The following is a 25,084-nucleotide window of genomic DNA, read 5'->3' on the forward strand; positions in this document are numbered from 1 at the left end:
CATACTCAAACTTGAAGTAAACACGCGCGCGCGTTCATGATCGTGCACGCACAAGTACCAGCCCCACACGCACGCCCAAGATTATTTCCTTACTATACAAATACAATATATGTATGTATAGGTTTCAGATGAAACCGTATATAAAAGTGAATGAGCTTGTATGTAAAGGTATATATAAGTACTTATTGTATATAAATAATAATGTAGCTAACAGGTGCTGTAAAGTATTTACATGTTATTATATATAAGTAATAATGTGACTAACAGGGGTTGTAAAGTATTCATATGTTATTTTGTATAAACAAAAAATAAAAGGTTGCTCAGAATAAGATGATCGTTTAGGGTTCAGGTAATATCTTAATAGTTTATTAAAAGAATAATTCTCATTTATTGTGAATGTTTTCTCACCCCTCCAACTTCCTACAATTATTTTTTATACAGATCCACAGTATTACATCATTATTTATGTATTTAGTTGTATTTACTTGTATAGTTTCTATATTTCCATACACAAGAAATATTTTTAAAATCGATATTTCGTTCTTGAGCCTGCACAGTTTACCACTTTTGACCAGCAGGGAGAGGCAGTGCACAAGGAAAACCCAACCGCTCGTGAATTAAGCTTTGGCGTCAGCAGATTCGTCATTTTTTTAAATCTGCCATGTACAAAAAACAGACCAACGAAAAATATTTACAGTCTTTTTAAACTTCTTAATTTTGTTTGGATTTTAATAATTATGTCTACAATACGGTATCGATAACATTAGCATTCCCAGAAAATGTAAGAAAGTGCTGTTGCTGTCACACAGCTGAACAGGAAAGCAGTCAGCTGACGGACCCAAACAACAGCTCTGCTCCTCACACAGGAAATACATGAAAATACTGTTCATTCAAACTCAGGCAAGTCTGTTTATATTCTCTCCTTAAGAAATCAAACTCCTGCGTCCCGCTGGTTCACCACCGAGCGTCTGTCTGGTGTAAGTTCATCCGCTGAGTTGCTCAACGTGAGCTGTGCTGCTAGCTAACCTGGAGCCATGGACGAGAACGAGCTAAACAACATGAAAATCCACTTATACGTTGAATTCTGCAAATAGTGAGAAAACTCTCGTCTGCTTCCGGTTAGGCACCAACAAGGTGTAGATACAAATGAATTGATCTCATTGTGTTGCTGTACATAATGTTGAAGTGTCCTTCCTGTGTTGTCAGCTGATGAACACTGGTCTTTTAAATAGATAGATGTACTTTATTGATCCCAAATTGGAAAATTAATGGAAAAATTGGGACATTATTTCTTTATTTTCATATATTGGAAGGCACAACAGATGGGAGGTGATGCAGGCATCTCTGTATTACCGTTAGTTCACTTCTTGACGTCATAATAGTCAATTGGACCGTGCACCTCTATCAACTGGGAACTGGTTGACACGACCAGTATCTCCACTCAGGTCTGTGTCCAGTCTAGCTTCACTGTCCCGTTCTGTTTTCCAGCCGTGACCATGAAGAGGAACAAAGTCAAAACGGCCAGTGTTGCAGAGAAGGAGTTTGTGTTTGAGTTCACGGCAGGAACACACAACTGTGTCCTCAAAGTGCCCCTGAGTTTCCCCGTACAAGAGAACATCAGTGATCTCCACGGACGCCTGATGCTGCTACACAAAATCCCCTGCTACATAGAAAACGGTGAGAGCTTGTGTATTTGTAGAACTTCTTCTTTTCTTCTGCATTTGTCAATCCACACTTTCTCTTCTTCGTTTGCTGGGTTTGGCAAATCCCAGTGTAATCTAACCCGACTTTAACCATCTATATCCCAAATATAATCATTTATTCAGGGGGGAATGTGTCGTATCATCTGTCATCAAGTCTTTGTTCTTTCTCCAGAAACCAATTTGTAACCAGGAACGTAGGAAATAATAAAAGGATCATTATCATTATTACTGGCAATTTCAGCCTAGTGCCGTACCGTCTGTCCTCAGCTAACGTCTCTGCATCATCCATCTCAAATTTTTTATCCACATCAACGCAGTTGGAAAGGGGGAAAATGAGATTTAGTTTATTTAAACCGAACCCAGTTAAATAATTTCACTCCAGACGGGCATGCTGTTAGTTTGAAATGTGAACGGATGGAATCTATCCAGCCCATTGATTTCGCAGTGTACCACTTGGCAGGCATGGAAATGAATACATTTTTTAAATGACTGTTTTTCTGCTGCGTGTGCATCTCTCCCATCGTAGAACTGAAAACCTCCCTCTCCAGCTTCATCGAGAGCGAGACCATCCTGGACTTCGACAGAGAGGCGGAGCTGGCCCTGCAGAGACTCACCACAGGGGAAGTGGATGTAAACCAGCTCACTAATGCATGGACCAGGTCTTACATGGAGGTGATCACATATGTCAATGTGTTAAAGTGCCAAAAAATGCACCTCATTGTTTCTAATAGGTGTTTATAGGTTATAGCACAAGATCTCATATCAATATCTTAAATCATGGAAGGCTTCAGACATGCCTGATGTTGTGATATGTTTGTGTATGTGTTTGGCTTCAAAATTTATAATTCATATTATTATTTATTGGTGCAATGTTAATGAGATGAACATGAAGGAATCTTGAATCTTCAGACTCTGTCACACATTATGAATACATTCATTTACAACAAGAAAGCAACATTACATGATTCTATATCCATATTCCTAGAGTTGTGCCGTATTTCAGTGAAAAAATGTCTATTAATAATGTGGACAGCATGCTTTATTCTTGGCAGGTGTTCCGTAAAGTTAATTTCAGACGCTGGCTCCTCATCACGCCCTGATCGTATATCCACTACTCTGTGCTTCTGTAGTAGCACAGCCGGGTGTTTCGGAAGTGTCCTCGTGTGCTCTCGCTAACTTCAGGCTAGTCATGGGCCATTAAAGCAATTCAGATAGAAGTAGCGCTGCGCATGTGTAAATTGATTTTTCATGAGTTTTGGAGAGAAACCAAAAATCTCATTACATAAGCCCATGTGCTGCATTTAATGTCTCTCTGACTCATTACACATGGCCACACTTGGCTGCATTTCTTCCCAGAGATCCAATATGTGGTGCCGGTTGCACATATTTGATAATGGAGTCATTTCTTACATATTACGGATCAATAGAAAACAGTGCGTCTGGTGAGACATAGAGTGGACATTGTGGTTTTTCTAATTAAATTAAGTAGGGTCTGCTCAATCATGCACTTCTTTGGAGGTGATACTCTTATTTCATGTTTAACAATGGTCAATAAGATCGGCGGCTACCTCGGCTCACGTTGTGCCCCCTCGGACATTTACGACACTTGGCTGGGCCTCGACATTTTACTGCAGCCGCACAGAAATACACATGGAATCTTTCCAGAGTCAGTCGTGTTTGTGGACTGAAGATTCCTCCGCCTGTATAAATAGTTTCGGATTCTGAATACTGGTTCGGTTGCTTCTCTAATTATCAATCAACTGTCCGGAGAAAAACCTTTAATGTGTCTATGCTGCATTTTTCCTTCTTGTCAACAGAGGGAAGAATTTGAATTAATCAGCTCATCACCCACCATGTTTTATGTTATCATTTTGAAGTAGTTCTTTTCTTTCCTCCGTCACGGTTTCAGACGACACTGGAACATGCTCGGCCCGAAGAGCCCAGTTGGGACGAGGACTTTGCCGATGTTTACCATGAGCTCATCCACTCCCCCGCCTCAGATACTCTACTCAACTTGGAGCACAACTACTTTGTGAGCATCTCCGAGCTCATCAGCGAGAGAGACATGGAGCTTAAGAAGCTTCAGGAGAGGTGGGTATTAGGGATTATTGCTTAGCGTCTTTAGAAATTTGCATAGTACAAACACATATTCCTATATTTATAGATTTTTTTCTGTCGGACAGGCAAGCAGCTGAAATGGACAAGGTGATGCACGAGCTGGGGAATACTTTGAGTGACCAGGATGTGAATGCAGTGGCGTCTCAGCATTTTGACGCACAGCAGGTAAATTAATGTATAGTCCTAATCTCTGCTCTGCGACATGTAAACAGGAATATGAATGGAATATTCAAACAGCATAATCAGTGTAATGTCCTATTCAGAATAAAATCAACAGCCTGACTATTGGCGTCCTTGTAAACACTGTCACTGTCTTTTACAAACAGGTGCTGGAGAACAAGTGGGCGAGTGAGCTGAGACAAGTTACTGAAATTCAAAAGCAGGAGTATCAGGGGTGGGTGATCAAGCTTCACCAGGATTTACAGAAATCCAAAGACAGCAGCATAATAAAGTGAGTTTCTTTGGTTGGTTTTGTGCAAACTTGTATATAAATTCAGCCTTTTAACATGTTGCATTTGTGTGTAAACAGAAATATAGTCTTTGTACACACAGGCTCACTTAACACCCATATACACCCAGACAGGCGTTTTCAGGTCTGAGATAATAAATGCTGGTAGAAAAAGAAAAGCCTCAGTTTCAACATGGATTAATGAAATCTGCAGATGGAGCAGCGTCAGTCGGGATTGTCAAAGGCAGCGATCGAGAGACACGTCTTTCCCCACTGACAGTTTAACTTAGAGGCTTGGGCTTGTCTCCGCTTTGAGATTTAACTTAATCTACAGTGTATAGGTTATTTGAACAGTGATTAAGCCTAGAAGTAGGGTGGTAATAAAACTTTCACTTGGGGCTGGGCGATCAAACAATATCAATAATTGTCGCAATATATATGAAATACTTAAATATTCCTTCTGTGATCTGTGTCAATGGAAAAGTCTCTGTCTTCCATCTTTGCTCGAGGTCAGACTGACCCTCGACAAACTCGCAGCCGTTTTAATCAAACACTTGACGTGTCTGCTGGCTTCTGGAAGCACAGGCGACATTTACATATTAATTGAAGTGATTACAAGAGGTCAGAAGCTCATCTCAGTTTGACTGATGCTTAGCCCGGCAGGATCAGTTATGACTGGCATCTAGAACAAATAATCTAATAGGGGTTATCATTTTTTTTTTATCAGGTTTCTTTACAGTTCTGAAGGTCTCGACCTTAATATGTCAGGTGCCTTGACAAAATGTATATGATGATTTCGCGCTATACAAATTTATGGAATTTATTTAGAATTAGTAAAGTCGCACTGCAGCTTCAGATCCCGTTCTCACACTCATCCTCTTCTTTTATTGGCTCATCCATCAAAACCAAAACACAGACAGCAGCAGGCTAAGAGCTTCTCAGACAATGTGCTACATCATTTTTTCTTCTTTATGACAAATATCTTGTAATGTGTAGATGTGGACATAAAACATTTACATGAGCACTTTGAGAAGTCACATTTTTTGTTAAAGTTGTTGGAAAACTGCCACCAGCATTTCAGGCTGGACTTTTGATGAGGAAAAGGTAAATGTGCCTTATATGCTCAATGATTTCATCTTTCTTTTTTAATACGTTTTTTTCTGAAGACTATAATGTATATGTGCTGTTGATGCTTATTTATTAGCTTTGTTTACTGACTATTTCTTTGCATGATTAAAAACTAGTGAGGAAATTAAGATGCAGCCGAACCAAATGTCAGAGGTCGCAGATTCTGGCTCGAGGATGTTTGAGGAGCAGTCGCAGCTGGAGGAAAGCTTCACCATACACCTGGGTGACTGCCGTCTAACACCAAATTCTTTTGCTTTCAATCATACATAGTTTAGTGATGATATAACATGACATTTGTGGAACAGCAGGTGTGTAATGTACACATTTCTTTGAAGCAGGAGCACAATTGAAGACGATGCACAACCTGCGGCTGGTCCGAGCGGACGTGCTGGATTTCTGCAAACACCGGCACCACGGCAGCAGTGGAGCCAAACTGCGGCGGCTGCAAGCGGCTCTTTCCCTGTACTCCTCTTCTCTCTGTGGTCTGGTGCTGCTGGTTGACAACAGGGTCAACTCCTACAGCGGCATCAAGAGAGGTCAGGGGAATGTCTTTGATGTCATGTAATGTAACAATGATTTTCATAGATGTGTTTTCTTTTCACTCAGGCAGGTTCTGGCACCAGTGATTTTTATTTTGGAGCCGCTCGTGACTTTGGTTTTCTTTACTGGGAGAATAACACTTTATAGTCACACATCTTGAAGTCTTTTCTTTTAAGACCAGGCACTCAGGTTCATTATGTATTTATAGCTTCTTTTTTTTTAAAGCAGGAATGTGGAGGCATCCTTGGTAGATTTTTAAATTAGCGGTGAGAATCGTTTAGCTCTAATAGTGAGGCCCTTCTCATTCATGATTTCCACTCCTGGTCTCTTTTCTGCTGACTCGTAGACTTTGCGACTGTGGCAAAGGAGTGCACGGACTTCCACTTTCTCTGTCTGGAGGAGCAACTGGAGGAGGTGCAGCAGGTGGAGCTCTACGCCAGAACGCAGCGGAGCAGCAAGCAGAAAGATAAGCCTGGTGAGACTTGTTGCTGCACATTCTCATTAAGCTGTAATGTACACAGGTCATTCAAGGAGAAGCTTTGTGAAGCGGAGGGTCGCACTGCTCTCATCCTGGATGCCACAGAAAATGAAGTGTAGCTAGTGACCTGCAAAGACACGACTGAAACTAACTGTTTATTCTAGGATGCATTTTTAAGCAACCAGCTATTCATTCTAAATTCCTGGACTAATATTGTTATATATGGCCTTGTTGAGTCATGGTACTGTGTCACGAATCTGCATGATTAGAGTAGTTGTTCAAATTTAATTCACTTAGATTTTGATTTAAAATTTGTGTGATTTTAATGTATTTTGAAACCAGAAATTAGATTTATCATTATTTCATTACAGAGATTCAGAGGAATGGAGGTGACGATAAGAACAAAAACATAGAAAGAAATCCAGCCAACATCTTACCAGGTAACAGTTATCATAATATTTCATCACATGCACAAATCACTGATTTATTGATCCTTCAGTATTAGACAATGGCAGTATTGTTTTTTCCTGTCCATCCTTTGATTCCCTTTTAACTTCTTCCAGGCGAGTTCTACATCTCTCGTCACTCCAACCTGTCCGAGGTCCACTCCGTCTTCCACCTGTGTGTGGACGACAACGTCCGTTCAGGGAACATCACGGCGCGGGACCCGGCCATCATGGGATTAAGAAACATCCTGAAGGTTTGCTGCACACACGACATCACCACCGTCACCGTGCCGCTGCTCCTGGTTCACGACATGTCAGAGGTGAGAATAACTGGGAGAGCATCTCTGTGTATTGATGGTTATCTGATGATGAAATAATTAAAGCAAAATTTAATTTAATCCAAGTTTATTGGTGAAACAGTCATGGATTGTGGGGGTTGCTGTAGATAGTGTGGTGGTTGCCACAGACAAAACATCATGTGGACACTGAGAACCATAAAAATATGTTTGTGAAACTGTAACGGTCCCTCACATGTGGCCCAGGACACATTTCTGTCCACACAGCGAAAAGGACGTGGTCACTTGCATCTCAGACCACCTCTGAATCAGGACTCAGGACGCGTTTGTGTGCGTTGATCAGATCAGATCACACAGGATGGTTGTTAATACCAAATCAGAACGGGGTTGACTTGTCATTGTGTAAGTTTAGCAGATCAGAGACAAGTTATCTGTCTTAATAAATGTGTTGTAAATGTGAGCTTGACAGAGGAATCGTTTTTTCCGTGTAACCATGATTGTGTTTGGTACTTGTATGACTTTCAATGGAACTTCACCACAAGTTTGTCGTGTTTAATAAGTATAGTGATTCCCCACCAGTGGTAGTTGTACCCACTGACAGAGAGCTCTGCTAATGCCAGGGTATGTAAAACATCAGATTTCCCCATCACAGTCATTGTTTCCATGTTGCTTTCTCTGCCCATCTATACTGACATGAAGCCGTGGAGTTTTCCAAAGTTAAGTTAAGTTAAGACAGAGCCCCTGATTAAACTCTTGAATCAACATTAACTCTACAAGCATATACTCCTTTATCTGTTATCGTACATCCTTCTTTTGTATGACGAAAACCTGCTGGCCACACATGTTGTCATGTTCCTAATGAATTGTGCAGTGACGGTCTAACTCTGCTTGTCACGGCCTGGCCTGTCAGGCCCTGACTGGGACCTACAGCCTTCAACTTAAAGCTTCCCAGGTTCAAATCCAGAAGGGCAAAGCAGAGTGTCGTAAACTTTTCTGTTTACTTAGTGCCTCAGAGTGTATAGAGTCTGACCTTGCACAGGAGAGGAGAGTACAGAGGAAGCTTTCAGTGCTCAGGGCTCAGGCCAATATTAAGTCAATTTGAGATCCACTTTTCTTTCTGGAGATTGGAAAAATGTATATATTTGATTTAGTCTGCTGAAAATGAATAGAATTGGGATTTCTTTCCAAGCTGCAGCTCTCTCTTGGTTCTTAAGCTGAGTAAAAATTAAATCATAACGCGCTGAGGATCCCATCCCATCAGACGGAGAGTAAATCCTCGGCAAGGCTGAACCGTGCCACGACAAGCCTGGCGTCTAATCAAGAGTCTGTGTTTACATAACCAAAGTCGTCTCACTTCTGAAGCCTCGGGAACCAGGGGATCTTTAATTGATAGCTCCTGGTCCCAAAACCTTCCATCTGTCATCCTCCTCTCTGTCCTGTGGAGATGTTTGCCTGTTTCTACAAGCCTATCCCTGTGTTTTTGTGTTAAAACAACTGGAATAGATTTGTGTGTAGATCAACTACAGGGTGCATTCAAAACACAACAGGCCTGGGCCTCCTAGTCTTCTTTTCAGATGGGTTTTTTTTCTGTGAGAGCATTTTGATTTTGAGGAAAAAGTAAGAGAAGAAATGCTCGGTGACACTATCACACATCTTTGAAAGTAGAGGAACTTAGAAACATTAGTCAGAGTATCTTGTTGCTAATGTGTTAAAGAAGCTTTGCTCAAACCAGTGCAGTTTATCTTGAGGGCAACACGGTTAATGACACAGTTGACATGGTTCTAAACATGATGAGCCTCGCCTCCAGTTCATGGGCTCAGTTTGTTGACTCGAGGTGGGAGCAACATATTTCCCAGTAGGTGAAAGGGTGTGCGTGTGTGTGTGTGTGTGTGCGTGTGTGTCTCTTGCTCCGGGCTAAAGAGATGAAGACATGCTGAGGTCTCTGTCGGCCGCCTGGAGCCTAAAACACTTAAAAAAGACAGAAGACAATGAGTGACGTTTATAAAGCTCAACCCACTGTCCTTTCTATGACTCTTTCTTTCCAGATTTATTACTTTATACAGATTTGTTACAATAACATGATTTATTTATAACTTAATTTCATATTATACACATCCAACACAATCATCAGTGTTCTCATATCCTCTCTCATCGGTCTGCAGGAGATGACCATTCCCTGGTGTCTGAAACGAGCCGAGCTGGTCTTCAAATGTGTCAAAGGTAAGAGATGGAAATCCGGTTCTTTAGTTTGGAAACATTAACACTGTTAAAATGTACCTTACAACATGAACTGTGCCCAGTGTCTTATGACTATTTCCACTTTCATAGAAAACATAAAGCACATGACTTTAGAAATCAGATAAAACTGAGCAGCTGTTTGAAACATGGACAACATCTGAGTACGTTTCCTCAAAGTTAAAGATCAATAGATTCACGTTCACTGACAACACAGTAAATATACCATAATGCATTGCAGATTAGAAACTTAATGTGCTTGTCACTCTCTCAGTCCTCAGTTCTCACATCTGTTTTCCTAAGTTTGAACCATTCTGAAAAGATATTTTAAAGTCAAGGCGCGTTTTGGAAAGTGGGTGCACAAAAAATAACGAAAAACACATTAGATCCACGGAACATTACAAATTGATATTATACAGGGGAAGAAACAATCATTAACTCTCCATCTATTTTATTTGCAGGCTTCATGATGGAGATGGCCTCTTGGGACGGTGGCATATCACGCACGGTTCAGTTCCTAGTGCCGAAGGTAAAGCAGGAATGGAACCACTTTAGATTTATGGTTTCTCTTTTTATAGCTTAGCTGTCACAAAAAATCATCCTTTGAGTAATTTCCTGCCGGCAAAGCTTGATGTTGAATTCAACAGAAATTAAGCCCCATGTGTACACAGCACCACAAAGGGCACACCTGGTCTTACAGTGCATACCTCTGAACGCAGACTGAGAAGAAAGGCAGCATGAAAAGCATGTGATAAATTATAGATAATAGAGCTTTGGGTTCTCTGCACAGGTGTTTACCGTGCTGTGATAAAAGAAAGCTCATACACTCATCGGTATAACTGTGTGTAAGCAATGGGATTAAGGTGAAGCTTTGCCCGAGGTTTAATCGTGAGTTAACGTAGAAATCTGGATCTAAGACGCAAATATTCCAGTTCAACTTTTGAACAAGGTTTTCTTGTAAGTAACTGTGACCTCAGTGCTGGGTGTTTTATTCAGGGCTTAGCTGGATGCTGTCGACCCTATGGTGTTTGTGGTTTGTCAGGAAGGCAGCAGAGCCTATAGCATGAACTCGTGTTGACAGGTTAAGATGATAAAAACCAGCGGGCATCAAAGCGCCCTGACTGAACGGGCTTCCTGTCAGCTACATGCTCAGACACCATTCAAAATAGCAACCTACTGAAACAGCATTGTTTTCCCCACCTCAAAGACACACGGCGGCTAAATATACACGGTTCCTCTTTAAAGATTAATACTTAACATTCTAATTTGACGGGGTATGTTTGCCCATTAGGAGTTTACAGCTGCTGGAGATGGAATCATTTCAGCATCTTGACAACTGTTTTCCGTCAGGAGTTAAAAAGACCCTGTGGTGTTGAGCTGAAGGGCAGCGGAGGGGCTGCTAACACCCGGCTGTACACCAACAGTCCAGATGGATTTAACTTGTTTCCTTCCATTGTCAGTGTGTGGGTGAAAATGTTGTTTATTACACTCCGCCGAGGGGGGTATGGTTTTGTGTTAGTTAGCAGGATTATGCGAGTAGGTGCTGTTTTTTCCACTTTCTTCTTCGAGAATATTTCATGGATCTCAATGAAAACATCTAGGCATGTTCTGGGGACTGATTATTATGAGTTTGCAATTTGGTGCAGATCCACATAAAATATCTGGATTTAGTGAAATTAAATTTGGTTTCATAAGGAAACAGTTTTGCCCTTCCAGTGTTTTTTTTGTTTTTTTTATTAGTGATGCAGGAATCTCATCCCCTTGATGCTCACTCACTGTCTGTCTGTCTGTGTCCCTCTTGTATTCACAGAGTATCTCAGAGGAAATGTTCTACCAGCTGAGCAACATGCTGCCTCAGATCTTCCGTGTGTCCTCCACCCTGACTCTCACCTCGAAGCCCTGATGGACGACAGAGATGAACCGTGCAGGCTGCACCGGGTCGATCAGACAACAGACTCTCGTTGGTCTCAACAGCTTTGACCAGTTATGTTCTCGTTTTTTTTCTGGAACAGAGGAGTCGGAACTGACGTGGTGATTTTTTGCGGAACAGCCCATAAACCCCCCATTCACTTTTTTTAAATGACACCAGATGGGTGAAAATTGGGGCGGGATATTTCGATGCCATTGCAGTCAAGGTGTAAATGGGATTTTTAATTAGAAGAGACATTTTTATGCAATCGATGAGCCTTGTTATTTTTTTTATGCACCTACGTTATGAATCCTTCTAATTGGAACGGGTGAGAAGGGTCTACTGGAAGCGGTGGCTCAGCCTCAAAGCAAGCTGCTGCCATTATTACTTCAAGCTTCCAGGGTGTGGTTCTGGTGACAGAGTTTTTATGACATCAGCCCGCCAGTGCCGCAAGGATACCAGTTCTCCACTAAAGCTGCAAACTGTATCTTTCCTCACTTTCCAGCTCCACCGTAACGGAGCAGATTCAGTAGTTTTGGTTGAAGTCGCTCTGTGTAATGTCGCCAGAGAAGGTAATGACGTAAATGTGAAGCATTGTTTACTTTAGTGATGAAGTGGAGTCAGGCACTGGCAGTTTGACCCGGAGTTAGCAACCATGGTAAATGTGACATTTGCAGTATTATCCCCTACATTTCCATAGACACAGGTACAAATGTCTTGTGAAATGGGGCTTTTCCCAGTCTTGATGACCAATCATAGCACTTCCCAGTACAGTTTAGCCATTCAACCATTCATACAGTGCATCGATGTGCAGAGCTTTCTATATCACACATCCCTCAGAAGCTGCTGGCACAGCCCTCAGTGGCCATTTGGGGTTCAGTGTCTTGCCCAATGATTTAGGACACTGGGATCCAACTGCCAACCCTCTGGTTAGTGTGGTTGGTGAGTGTTAGCGGACCACACGCTCTACCTTTCCTTTAACAAAAAAGCACGTAGAGAGCTTATACCTCTGCCAAGGCCATATAGTCTCCTTAAATGCAATCAGGATGCATCCAATTGCAAACACCCATCAAAATCGGTGAATTATTTCCTGGGAAACTACTGACAATGTCAAAACATAGGAAGTGATCAAAAAGTCCTGGGTTTGGCCCCAGATCTTGAGCCGCACTTACATTTAATGGGTCCTTCCCTGACTTGTAGCACATTTCAGCCGTCATATGTGTTTTGCAGTGTGACCCTGAGGGCAATTGGCAGAATGTGTGAGCTGTGAGTCTTCTACAGAGAAGTGATGTTTACTTGGCTCTTCTCGTCCCAAAGACAAATGACACTGCTGCTGAAATGAGCGATGTGAAGGTGTTTTTCTACTGCATTGCAGTAACTTGTAGCAAGGATCATTCTTTGTGTGTGAGTGTGTGAGAGCATGTGTGGTCCCACCCCTGTACCTCTGTCAACAGCAGATGGCACTGTTCCCAAAGACTGACATTTGTGAAAGAGGCGACTTCACTGACACTTACAAGCTTATTTTGTATGAGGTAAAGTCCTAATGACATTGAAAATTAAATAAATCTAACATTAGTCTAGATTCATCTTGAGCAAGCACAGCCTCAGTGCTCCTGTTTCCACTGGTAAACGTTTAAACACTTGAATTTACAATCGTGTGTATTGTGTATATTCACTGCATATGTTTACATTTCTATTAAAATAGTTGTATCCACTACAGAGATTTGATGTTAATTCTTCATGAAAGTCACGAGAAGCTCATGACAGTTTCCCATTTTGGATGATTGCGTTTTTTCTTCACCCCTTTGCCCCCAGCGATGCTCGTCTGGTGGCTTTCTGCTCAGCGTTTTATTTACTGTTGATGTCTTATCCTCAGGAACATAATCTCTCTGAAGTTAATAATCCATGTCATTCATCGGAATTACATTCCGCCACATGTAACGGCTTCTAAGCCCTTTCAGACAGACTGAAGTCAATTCAGCTCGTCAGAAAGTTTGCCACAGTCACGTTCGCTGGTGGTATTAGGCTGATTAAAAGAGCTGAGAGTGAGTGTGGCCATCACAGCAAGTTGCCTTCTCCTCTTTCAGGATAAACAAGATGGCCAGCCGGCCCCGGCGAGAGTTATGAGGTTTCTTAATAGCGTCATGTTGAAACCTGCAACCGTTTATATCATGCTGCCATGGTGAGAACCCACAAAACTGTGATCATACGTATTGCCGAGTGGTTGGGATTCTTAAGATTGGTCCCCAGTCGCCTGCAGGGTTGGGTTTCTGTGGGAAGAGGCTGCAGGGTGCCGACTCAGCTCGACGCTTCACCTCTCGCTCTCTCAGTGCTGCACAAGTGTTTGAAAAATGACCAGAGCAACACATTAATGTTTTCAAACTGGACGTCAAAAATATGAATTCATCAAGATGGTTTTTATTTCAGAAGATACACTTAAGTTACAAGAGGGGAACAAGCACCAGAAGGCACCTGTTCTAAACTTGTTTTGACAGCCGTGAAACTTAAAGCCCATCTCGGTCAAACTAACATGGATTAATGTCCTTGTTGGATGAGGATGTTCCGACACTCAGACACAGAAACCTGACCAGGGAACAGTTGTCCACAGCATTTACGAGTCCACAAATGATGCTCTGGAACAGGTAACGTGATTTCAAGTCATTTCATGTGATTAAATATCTTTATTTAACAGGAATGATAAGGGGCTAACTGAGGAATAGTGTTAGTTGAAGAAAGATGCATTACAGTATGTAAAGTATTACATATTTAAATCTTCTAGAGTATCATTTATCTCTGTTTTTCACGATATACAGATAAGATAAACATATGTAAGAGAAAAGTATGTCTCTCCTTGAAAAGAGAGGGAAACGTTTTATTGGGCTACTCTCCCCTGAGAGATCAGAATTATTCAGTGATAATTGATTTCCTCTTGACTGGGAATTACAGATGTGAATAAGCTGCCAGCATTGACCGGCCAAAAGTCTTGCATATCCAAGTAAAAATAAAATTATCATAACAAACAACCATAATAACCTAATTTGATTAAATATGACCTGGTTTTGGGCGTGTGGTGACTAAAAGGTTAAGGTACTGTACATTCCACATAACCACAATATCCGACGTTTGATTCATGGCCGGGTGTGTTGCACGTCACACCCTTCTCCCCCCTGCCTTGTATTTCCTGTTTCTCTGAAGTCTGTCAGACATTAAATCAAAACAAAATACCAAAACAACAATTCAATTACATGATTTGACTTGGTTTGTTGAACATACTGAAAGAGGCAGTGTGGAGAGTCATGATGCAACAGAATATGATCTCTAGAGTAAAAACATCTAACGGTACAAATCTATGATAAAGGTAAAAAGACATAAAGTGTCCTGTGTTTGTACAATGTCAAATTGTCCACACAATTTCATGTTTAGATTCTGATTGTCTTTCTCTACACGTTCATTAATTAACCAACTATAAGAGGCTGATTTATACAAGTGGAACAGCTTTAACACAGTTATTATAGCATTATAACATTACTTATACAAAGTTATGAAATAAACATTATTTTGAAGTTTGAAGACACAGTCAGAAGATGTCGGTCTGTTTCTGCTTCATGCAGTTGTGGTACTTTAATGAACAAACTACAAAATAAAGCGTAAAAAAGTTAATTTTGTGTGGTGAATGTGTGGTGAGACAACTAAGAACATAAATGCATTTTTTAATAATATTGAAGATGTACATTCACAAGTTTAAAAAGGAAGCGTAGAAATAGTAAAATGACCACTGGAAAAAAGCTGTAAATGTAAAAACTGCAAAAATAACATTAAAATGTAATTTATTTGTTCACAGTCTTTTCCTCAATGTTGTCGCACATATCACTCGTTTGTACCTCAACCTTGATGAAATAATTTGAAAAGAACATTAAACAGCATTAAAGTTTGCGTCCTAGTTTAGTTTAATGTGAAATAAATAATAGAAAATATAAAAGTAGCACAAAAATAGAAAAATGCAGTAAAAATAAAATGTATAATTAATAAATTAATAATACACAAATAGAACCCACAAAAGAAAAACATATTTGCTAACATGAAAGTTATTTATTTGTTTATTTATTTTTATTTTTTTATGTTCTCCCCTCCACTCGCACATACTGCTACCGGAACTCGCCACGTTTCTGCTTAACAAAGTAAAAGCCTGTATGTCACTGATAGCGCTCAACGGCAATAAAAGCAATTAAAAAATAACTATTTAATCATTAACATTAGTGTGAACTGGATTTTTAATCCATTTCTGTCGCTTTATGTTGAAATATCAACTTGTTACTCTGAAATAAACGTGACGGGGGTTTTATTTTTCTGACTTTATTTCGAAGGCGCAGACAGGAAGCAGCAGCCGTCATCACCGCTGGCTTGTGGATCACAGCTGGTTGTTGGTTCTCCACCAGTTGAGCGTCGTGCTGCTGCTGAAGCTGAAGCGGGATCCTCCGGAGCTGCTGAGGTTTTCAGGTAAAGAAAAAAACAAAACAACTTCCCTACGCGTCCTCCGCTGGAATCTGCTGTTTATTACACAGACGTAGCGCTCGCGTTCCGCCATGTTTACCGGACTCATCCAACGTGCTGCTCGGGAACTTAACGGTCGCGGTGCAGCGGGGGGGAAAAACTTCTTCGCCGAGTGGAAGCGGCTCGAGTCGGGTTGGAAACGTCACCGCGGGGTCGCTGTCGGGTGTTGATTCATAGAGAGGCTGTGATTTAAAGAGATGGGAGGGGGTTGGGTTGAGCCCGCGGGCTGAGAGGTGCGTGTTGGCCCGGGGTCCGGCGGCAGCAGCGGGGGGAGAAGCAGCAGCGGCGCGGTGGTGGAGGAGGTGGAGGTGTCCTCTGGAAGTTTTTTCCACTCTGCGTCGTTTCACCGCAGCTCCATAGCACCGGGCTTCCCCCCCCCCCCCCCCCCCCCCCGGTTCACTAACGTGGGGCCGAAGGGGCCGAGGTGGATCCAACTTTAACCGCTCTTACCCTCAGTGTCCACGGGGAAGCCTCGGTCAACACTTGGCTCTGCGCCAGATAGAGAGCCGCCGGTTTGACACATGGATCCATGGAGGGAGGAGGAGGAGTAGGCTTGTTTGGAAAGTTTCTCTCAAAGTGTTGTGGATGCTACAGGACACACACTGACTCAGTCTCTTCAGTTTACATGCTAAGGTCATGTATGTAGCGTGTTGTACAGGTCTGAGGAGTCAGCAGATCCAGATGTGTTGATGCAGCCGGGAACAAGTTTCCAAGCTGTGTTCCCTCTCAACAACTGCTTACTTCTCTGCAAATACAAGTACTGAGTCCCCACTTCTTTTATGTTATGTAAAATGGAAAACATGCAAAACAGGGATTCTCTAGTGTGTTCATGCTAAGGTCATGTATGTTGCATGTTGTCGGTTTGAGGAGCAGATGTGTTGATGCAGCTGGGAACAAATGTCACTTCTCATGCAACGTTCTTGTCTGCAACCGTTAACTCACACACTGAGTGTGTAATATACATGTAATATGTAATGTGTGTGTAAACATTATGGCAGTAACACTACAACATGGATTCTCTACTGCGTTGACGCTATGCTCATGTATGTAGCATGTAGTAAAGGTGTGAGGAGTCAGCCGAGCTCAGATGTGAACACAGCTCTTCACTTGATTACCGAACAACACTCCCATCACTTACATCAGTGGTGTTGCTCAAGAGCACTAAAGCCCTAGTTGTGTTGCAAATGTCAATATCCCAGTATTATCCTTGTCTTACTCTGAGTCTCCACATGTTGTAATAATCACTGGAGACATGTTGTAATGTGCACAAGAGGACTGCACTGGGTGGATTCTCCACTGTGTTCACACTATGGTCATGTATGTAGCACGTTGTCGGTGTGAGGACTCAGCAGAACTCAGATGTGTTGATGCAGCTGTGAACACAACCTCAGCATAATGTTAGTTTTCCTTCACGCCCAGTGAACTTCTGCATTCAAGCCTACTGAGAACATTTCTACACTTGATAAGTTGACAAGACTCCAGAGCTCGCAAGTGCAACTCCTATGGAAACTTGTGTTGCTCAAGAGCACCAAAGCACTTGTTGTTGATAATGAGTCAATATGTCAAAAGTATTATTCTTGTCAGCAACTTTGAACTTCTTTAGAACTGATTACTCACTCGCTCAGTCTCCGCATGTTGTAATAACCACCGGAAAAAGGCCAAACAACACTCGGCCGTGGGAATTTTTTTTTCGTGTTGAGATGCTGTACCGGAATTCTGGAGAAAAACATGATATGGATATAACGGCTGACATATATTCTTAAACCATAATCTTTATTATAATAACCTTTAAATAAAAAGAAAACCCAATAAAAGCAAATAGAGGTTGAATTATGAAAATAAATTCAACTTCTATATGAATGTTTTCTGTAAAATTAAACAGTAATTGTCCATTGACACACATTCAAAAATAGGTAATGAATCATGAAAACACCTTATTGCTATTTTTACTTTGTTTTCCCACCGTTGTGGACCAATTGAATTTTGCCCTTTTATCCCTTTGCTCACACATTAAAGCCTCTTTCTAATTTTAACTTCTTTAACCACCAAATACAATGTCAGGAATGTAAACTGCATTTTCCACTGGAGGGAACTTCTCTAGGAAGCTGCAGTTCAGTTGTGAGCTAAAAATTTCCATCCTGTTTTTTATTTGGAGGGGGGGGGGGGGGTATATTAGAACCTTAAAGGCTCAAAACCACATTAAGAGGAAAGAGGATCAAAAGGTTAAACAGCTCTAACCCATGACAGAGGGACTTGTATTGTCACCATGGCCGTGACTCTGCCGTCACACAAAGAACTCTTTCCCTCTCCATGGACCACTCAAGTGTGTTATTCATTCAGCCCGGGAAAATAGACTCTCCTGTTTAGCAGCTCCTCTCTTCTCCTCTTCCTCTTCAACAGTTGTCCAAACATTCATCCTCTGCTATGTTTAATTGTGATGAATTGGCCCCAGTGTTTCCCACAGAACTAGGCTACATCCACTTTTTTGAGTTTTAAAAGGCATCACTGTTGTCACGTTCACAGCTGCTAATCCACACAGCTCTGTAGTTTGGAAAACACTGCCGGCCTAGTTTTAGTTTGAAAACTCCGGTGCTGTGTTGTGGTATGGACGGGTAACTGTGGAGACAACTGGAAAGTATGACAAGATCGCTTGCATCTGCTTCCTGATTGGCTCTTATCAGTCGTGACATAGCTGCCAATAGAAAGAGGCATATTTACGCTTGTAGTGCCACCTCGTCATCCGTCCAAGAAAAGAATCCCTCGTTTTACTTTTCACCATTGTTGTTTCTGCTTTATAGAATTTTCTGTAACCAGGCAACCAGCTGCAGAGTTGACATGACCAGTGTCCTCTTCATATTCATCCTCAGGTGCATTGCCAGAGACTGGGAATAGCACCAGTATGGAGCTGAAACGCTGGTGTGGACTTTAGTTTTAAAATGTTAATGTAGCCTTAGATTCTATCTTAAAAAAGATTGTGGTCGACAGGGACCATGTAATTGCTTTCGTTTAAAATATTCTTTCTCTGTCAAGTGAATAGTATATTACTGTTTATTACATTTTTATGTTGTATATTATCATCAGATGCAAAAAGAAAAGCAACACCACATTGTGCATCTTCCCCCTTGCTCTGTAATTATCAGCATCGGCCATATTGTGGTTGACCATGAACATGTTAAACTACATTTTCTCTCTGTGTGATCAAACTAGAACCTCTCAGTGCAGGCACATTTCTACCACTCTCCACGTTCTAAGTGTGTCGCCCCAGGAGGGGTTTGCGCCGCTCTCTGCAGAGCTCATCTGCTCCACAGCGATAGAACTGCTTCCTCACCCTGGATGCTGTGGCTAGACCAGCTGGCTGTTCTCTAACTGCTCTCCGACAGTCTAATACACCCCCAAGCCAAGTGCAGGATAATCACCCGACGTCGAGGACACCAAGCTACTTAGGCAGGCTGAAGGCTTTGCAGTTTTAATCAGTGGTAGGCGGTTTATCTGCGGCTCGGAGTTCTCCTTGTGTTTTCTGTGTGTACCTGGATTCCCGGTGAATTACTCTTGGCTCTTGCATATGTTTTTACAGACAGGTGTTGGATTATGTGGTGGGTGTGTTTTCCTTTTTTTCTTCGTACCTCTTCTGAATGGGGAGGGCCCATCGTGTTTGACTGGAAGGGTTTCTGAGGGGGTTTCTCTCGTAAGCTCTGTGTCCTCTTCAAAGCTTTGTGTGTGCTGTTGTGGCTCTAGTGTCATGTGTAGCCATGAGCAATCGCAGGTATGCGATCTGTACAATGGCTGTCTATCACATCAGAGAAGTGCAGCAGACACTTTACTTCAGTGGGAAAAGTTCTGTTGTATGGCTCTCATGATAATCCTCCTCCATACTCTCAGGTTTGAACTTTAACATCATTGGAGTCAAGTTGTGGATGATTCATGGCCTGAACTGTGTTTTTTATCTATGTGTCACTGAGATTTATGCTAGTTGTGCCTCAATTTTATGCTCTATAAAATATATATATATATATGTATAAAACCTTGTCTATGCTTAAGTTGGACCAGTTGCCTTGGATTTCATGTAATATGAGCTATTTGATTTATATTGACAGAATTCATGCTGGCTGCTTCTATTTCCATTGTCTCAGATTTAGTAAGAGCTTTTATTCTTCAGATCGGTGCACTGTGTTCTGCTGTTAGTTTCAGGCGAGCATTCAAACCACTTTGGCCTTGGACATTTACTGCAGAGGTGAATTTGTCCCTCAAGCGGTAATAATTGTAAAAACAGTGAGCTCACTGGTTGTAACAGGGGCATGGGAGAAAAGTGGTCATGGCAAAAGAAAGTTAATGGGGGAAAAAAGGGGTTGTTTTTTCTGTCGCCCAGCATGTTTTTCACCGGAAGACAACAACCGATACAACACCTTCTACTATGAAACCTTGCAAATGCTAGAATGCTCAGTATTAGACCACCGTAACTCAATAGCAGCGGGGGGGGAAAGAAGGCTGAATATCAAGCAACCTGTCGGGTTCCTTGATCTCTCATTGACGGGGAGCAGAGGAGCACAAACGTTTTTCCCAGCTCTCTGCAGGCAGCGGGGTCAAAGTCCAAACAGCTTCCCTGTAATAGTGCTCTGTAGCCAGCTGGGCCAAAGAAAAAGACCGCTTACAGGCTTCCCTAATGGGCCAGAGCAAGAAGAAAAGATGACAGCTACCCTACCACCAAGGAATGTCACCTCTCTGACATCGTTATTATTCAACTAGTTCATTGTTTTTGACGTTGCGGCTGCATTCTCACAGTTGTTGCTGGGAGTTTTAGCAGCCCGTCTCCTTTATGTCATGGCAAGGCTTTCGATGTTGGACTAATCTTTCTAAGACTACACTCATTTTTTTATCTCACCTTGAGTTAGTTCAGCTTTTGTTAAATATTAATCGGTTTTCAAATATCAAACACTACATTAACACCTCTCTCCTTCTGCTGCCCTTATGAAAGACTCACATTCGTCGTCTGAGAGGATGATATGCATGGCTGAGCTTCTGTCAGCACCAGAGTCCTCCCGGGACCACTGCTGGGATCATGGCTAACTTTAATTGGTGCGAGAGGGCGAAGGCATCGTCAAATTGAGGCATCTAGGTTATGTGTTCTTTTAATATCTTGTCTGATTAAAGGCATGAATGTTCCCTATCTTCGTCGCCTCAGCCTGGAAGGAAATCTCGGCCATGCCAAAACGTGTGGGTGCCTTGGCACCGGCTCAGTTCTCTGTGGCCAACTGCTTTTCTCTTTAATCCTAATTTGCTGCTCTGTATTCTCCTCATTTAAACTTGAATGTAACACAGTGGGTGAAATATGAAGCTGCAGCAGTTTCTAAGAAAGAAAAAAATGAATTATTTAGTAAATTATGGGAACATGAATTATAAGTGGCTCTCAGCTAAAATGCTTGGCCACAGTAGCTGTCTACTATTTCTCTTTCCTGTCATTAGAAGTAAATGAAAAGAGAGATTGGATTATAAAGTCACACATTGGCAAACAGGGGCTGATACTGACATGTCGGGCATTGTGGGTAATGTAGACACCACACACTAGCATGCAAGTGCAGATTCTTAATCAACCCGACCCAGTGTACTGAAGTCTGCCAAACCAAAGGAGGGTTAAAACTTAATGGATATTTTGCTCTACAAGAACGCAATGGTGCACAACACTGATCTTTTGTGTTACTTTGAGAAGTGTTAACATTTTACAGATCATTATCAGACTGTGACGGGACCAATTAGTTTCTGGCGAGCCGCAACAAGCTCGGTAAATAATGGGGAAACACCTGAGTGCCTTTGCCAAGAAGTTATTAATAGGTTATAATAATGCAGTCCTCAGAAGACCCACCAGTCTAAGTCTTAAGTATGTTGTTTCATTCTTTCACCCCTCTGCTAGCGTAATTCAATTTACTCACTTTACTTAGTTCTGCCCACATGGTTCATGTGTGGAGGGGAAGTGCGTGGCATTGAAGTCAAAACAGCCTGAGGTCTCGGCCTCGCGAAAAGTAGGAGGACAAACGGCAGTGGAGCCTATCGCTTTCACCGCAATTACCCATTAATGAGAGGCACAACTTTGACAGTTTCTCATGAGGAAGCTGCTAAACCACAGCTGAAGTCCAGACAAGCTCTGACCCTGCAGGGATAACCCAGGCTTGTGTGCAGACGTTTTCCCATGGTGATAAGGACTTGGCCAGATGTTCGCAATACATATCCACACTCTCCTTGACTCCAAGTACAAGTCAGAGAGAGCCAAGTGTGTGTTAGGTTGCAGATCTAGAACTAGAACGAGTAAATCAGGGAAGGTGTTGTGTGTAATGTAATGAATGACCCTGTCTTCTCCTGATCATCTGGGGCTAAAAATACAAGGAAGCACCAAACCAATGGGACAGTGAAATGTCTCAAACTTGATTTAGCCCTCTTTGAAGTCGGGCTCTGTGAATGGGGAAAACAGCACATTATAAGACACCACAGTGTTCTCTTTCATGTAGCGGGCTGAAAGGGATGCTATTGAGTGTTGGAGGGAGACCTTTGATATGTGAGATGCTCGATGCCTTGTGAAAGGATCAAGCTTATGATTTCGAGTCAATATGTGTGTGTGAGTGCTTTGATGCGTGTTTCTGCCAGACCCTATGTTTTGTCAGAAATGCTCCGTACTGCAGGCTTAGAGGATCAGCCGTGATGGATCGGTCCCATGACAGTCCTTAGCCCGAATAGTGTGTAAAGAGGTGCCTGCGGAAAAAAATGCAAACACACACGGCAAGTAACTGGGCTGCTGCTTCATCGTTAACGCTCATCAGTGTTCTGTTTGGTGACTTGAGTAGTTTGACTATGAAGCGTCTCATCCAGAGCTAAGAGGACATGATTAAAATGAGAGCAGGAAAAGATTTGTTTTGATTACACGTTTCTTTGTTGTCTGGCTTTTTGTTTTGCAGACCTAACGATTGACATTTCTTGTTTTCCCAGAAGGCCGAGAGTAGTCTTCCGCATTTTAGTCTGCAGACACAAAGACAGTAAAGTTGTAAAACACTTCCTATCGTGTAATTGTGTTTTTATACTGCTGGTTTTATGTTTTCAAGGAAAGGCTGCAGTGTATAGGATTACAATTCCACAGCAGAGCATTTCATGACTGTGGTCAGGATGTTATTTACAAAAAATGATTTAAATGTTGCGTTTGCACACAATGTGGAGGCTAGTGTATACATATGTGTGTGTGGGGGGGGTTCATGCCTTCTTGTGTATTCTAGTAATAAAGGGAGAGAGAGGACTATGCCCTTCTCTTCTACATCTTTACCATCTGTTTTGTGTAGCATTTGACTGAGGCGTTAATCATTGGGCCTCGGGGCCACTCCTGCCCTGACAACAGCTGGAATAGAGAGATGGACCTGTTGATGTTTATCTGTCCTCCTGTCTGTCAGTCCCTTATGGACGGCTGTATTAACTGTGTTTATGCAGCTCAGGGGGGGTTCATGACCTTGGTGTTTCTAGGTTCTTGAAAATCAGCTGGCACGACCTCCCCAGTCTGGATTTCTCTCTTCTAATGTCTCTCAGCCGTCTTCTTCGTCTTTGCATTACAACTTACCTTTCCATGTCCTTAATTGTTCCCAGAATCAATAAATCAATCATTATGTGGCCACAACCGAGGAAACACATGGCTGACGATATTTGATACACGTGAAACAGCCTTAAACCGGTTTTGAGTTTATTCGGAAACCTCAATAATGTGATGTGAAACTCACTTTAAAGTTTTGTATATTTTCCATGACTCATTTGTCAAAGTCCAAAATATATTTTCTCATGAGTCTAGACAGAAATTGATCTAAATGGCAACTTGACTGGTCGGCAGAGTCATACAACCGCAAGGAGGTAATTGTAGCTGTGCTGGTTCTGCTGTAACCCTGTGACGACTCGTGTCCTGTCGTGAGGCTACTTTTCAAAAAGAGATCCGACCGGTTTTTAGGGAACTTGAAAACAGATTTTTTTTGTTTCTGTTCCTGATTATGTCTCCATTTGCAATGTTTGTTTTTATCATGTATAATGAAGTTAAAATTCAAGCTTCAATGACCTGTGCAAAGTCAATACCCAGGAAACAAACATGTGTAAACCAGACATGTACAAAGTGATGTTTTTTTTTTCCTGAAGAAGGATGTAACATCATGTGTCATCCAGAGATTCTTAATTGAATTTTCATTATTTATGATAGTGGTGCAGCTGTGAAATTTGCATGTATGCAGTGTGCAACAGATGGCCATGGGTAACTAAAACACTGATGGGATTCCTAAGCCTTGGGAGACTGTTTTAGACGAGTCTTGGTGCAGCTATGTGATGTCCTCATGTAGATAACACTTTGAGAATGTTAACCGTCTGACGCTCTTGGATGGTCCTGGTTAATCCTGAAGGCGCTACATGTTAAAAGTGATTAGGTATGTATAGAAGCTCTGTGTTTAAGCATCGGCATCACGTATTTACTTAAAGGTTAATTTGCTGTGGAAAGCACACAATGAGTAATTGAACCTTCCCGTCCCATCCTTCGTGCTATGTATAATGTGGGTGACATTTAGGCTTTATTGGGTCCCTGCTGCTACACCAACAGTAGTGGCCCAGCAGCTCTATTTCTGACTTACTGTTTTGGCTTCCCACTTTATCAAAGCAGTGCAATGGAGCTTATTATGGGCTCGTTGGGTTTGGCCAGCGCTGGAGATGCCGGGTTTGCGGAACAGGCTACCGTGGAATTAAAAGCCATCTTGGCCTACGCAGAGTGCTCATACATCTTTAGCAAAAGCTATAGTCAAGCAAGCAAACACACAAACACACACACACACACACACACACATACACACATGTCAACAACAGAAACAACTTTGCAGCATGGTGAGGGGTTGAAGATATGCAGTGTTGTATTGCTCTATCAGGTCATGTGTTTTTTTTTAGGCTGGACCCTATTTACAGCTTATATATCTTTTTCTTGTTTCTAGACAGTTCTCCTGCACACACAGAAATGCTTCTGAGAGGTTTCTATTCCAAGTTAATAATTAAGCTGTGTCGAGGGTGTGTGTTTGAGACATGCATATTTTTCAAAGGCATGACATTGTTTGTTCTGTTGTGTTTTTTTTATTGGTTCTAAATGTATCCAAACAAAAGATTTTACGAAGTCTGGATTCGGTCGTCTGAGTTTTCTCCAAATATGGGATTTTCAGAATTCTCTTAATTCCAGGCCAGCCGCTCC

General features: G+C 41.9%; 2 protein-coding genes across 3 annotated transcripts in view; both read left to right on the plus strand.

Moving 5' to 3' along the window:
* The first annotated feature begins 811 nt into the window (after positions 1-811).
* ferry3 (FERRY endosomal RAB5 effector complex subunit 3) lies at positions 812-13,018 on the plus strand. Of its 2 annotated transcripts, none has more exons than XM_062390357.1 (14): positions 812-900; positions 1,489-1,677; positions 2,230-2,375; positions 3,613-3,794; positions 3,887-3,986; positions 4,148-4,272; positions 5,514-5,620; positions 5,733-5,933; positions 6,284-6,412; positions 6,787-6,855; positions 6,979-7,181; positions 9,320-9,377; positions 9,854-9,921; positions 11,203-13,018. In XM_062390357.1, exons 2-14 carry the CDS (start codon positions 1,497-1,499, stop codon positions 11,293-11,295), a joined length of 1,662 nt encoding a protein of 553 aa, XP_062246341.1. In that variant the 5' UTR covers positions 812-900; positions 1,489-1,496; the 3' UTR covers positions 11,296-13,018. The 2 variants fall into 2 exon arrangements, with proteins under 2 accessions (XP_062246341.1, XP_062246342.1); XM_062390358.1 differs by having other exon boundaries at positions 5,736-5,933.
* A 2,594-nt stretch (positions 13,019-15,612) lies between these two features.
* Positions 15,613-25,084, plus strand: part of slc45a3 (solute carrier family 45 member 3) — a 30,135-nt gene continuing 20,663 nt past the window's right edge. The window contains exon 1 of the mRNA XM_062389466.1: positions 15,613-15,798. The gene's annotated coding sequence lies outside the window, so the exon portion shown is untranslated. The remainder of the gene's footprint in view (positions 15,799-25,084) is intronic.

The sequence above is a fragment of the Platichthys flesus genome, chromosome 6 (genome assembly GCF_949316205.1).
Source record: "Platichthys flesus chromosome 6, fPlaFle2.1, whole genome shotgun sequence".
NCBI classification, from domain to species: Eukaryota; Metazoa; Chordata; class Actinopteri; order Pleuronectiformes; family Pleuronectidae; genus Platichthys; species Platichthys flesus.

Bases quoted from the DNA above. Each gene is read 5' to 3' on its own strand.
- ferry3 (XM_062390357.1), top strand. From the start codon at position 1,497: ATGAAGAGGAACAAAGTCAAAACGGCCAGTGTTGCAGAGAAGGAGTTT. The intron at 3,987-4,147 runs GTAAATTAATGT...TTTTACAAACAG, and splicing joins AGCATTTTGACGCACAGCAG to GTGCTGGAGAACAAGTGGGC. The intron at 6,856-6,978 runs GTAACAGTTATC...AACTTCTTCCAG, and splicing joins TCCAGCCAACATCTTACCAG to GCGAGTTCTACATCTCTCGT.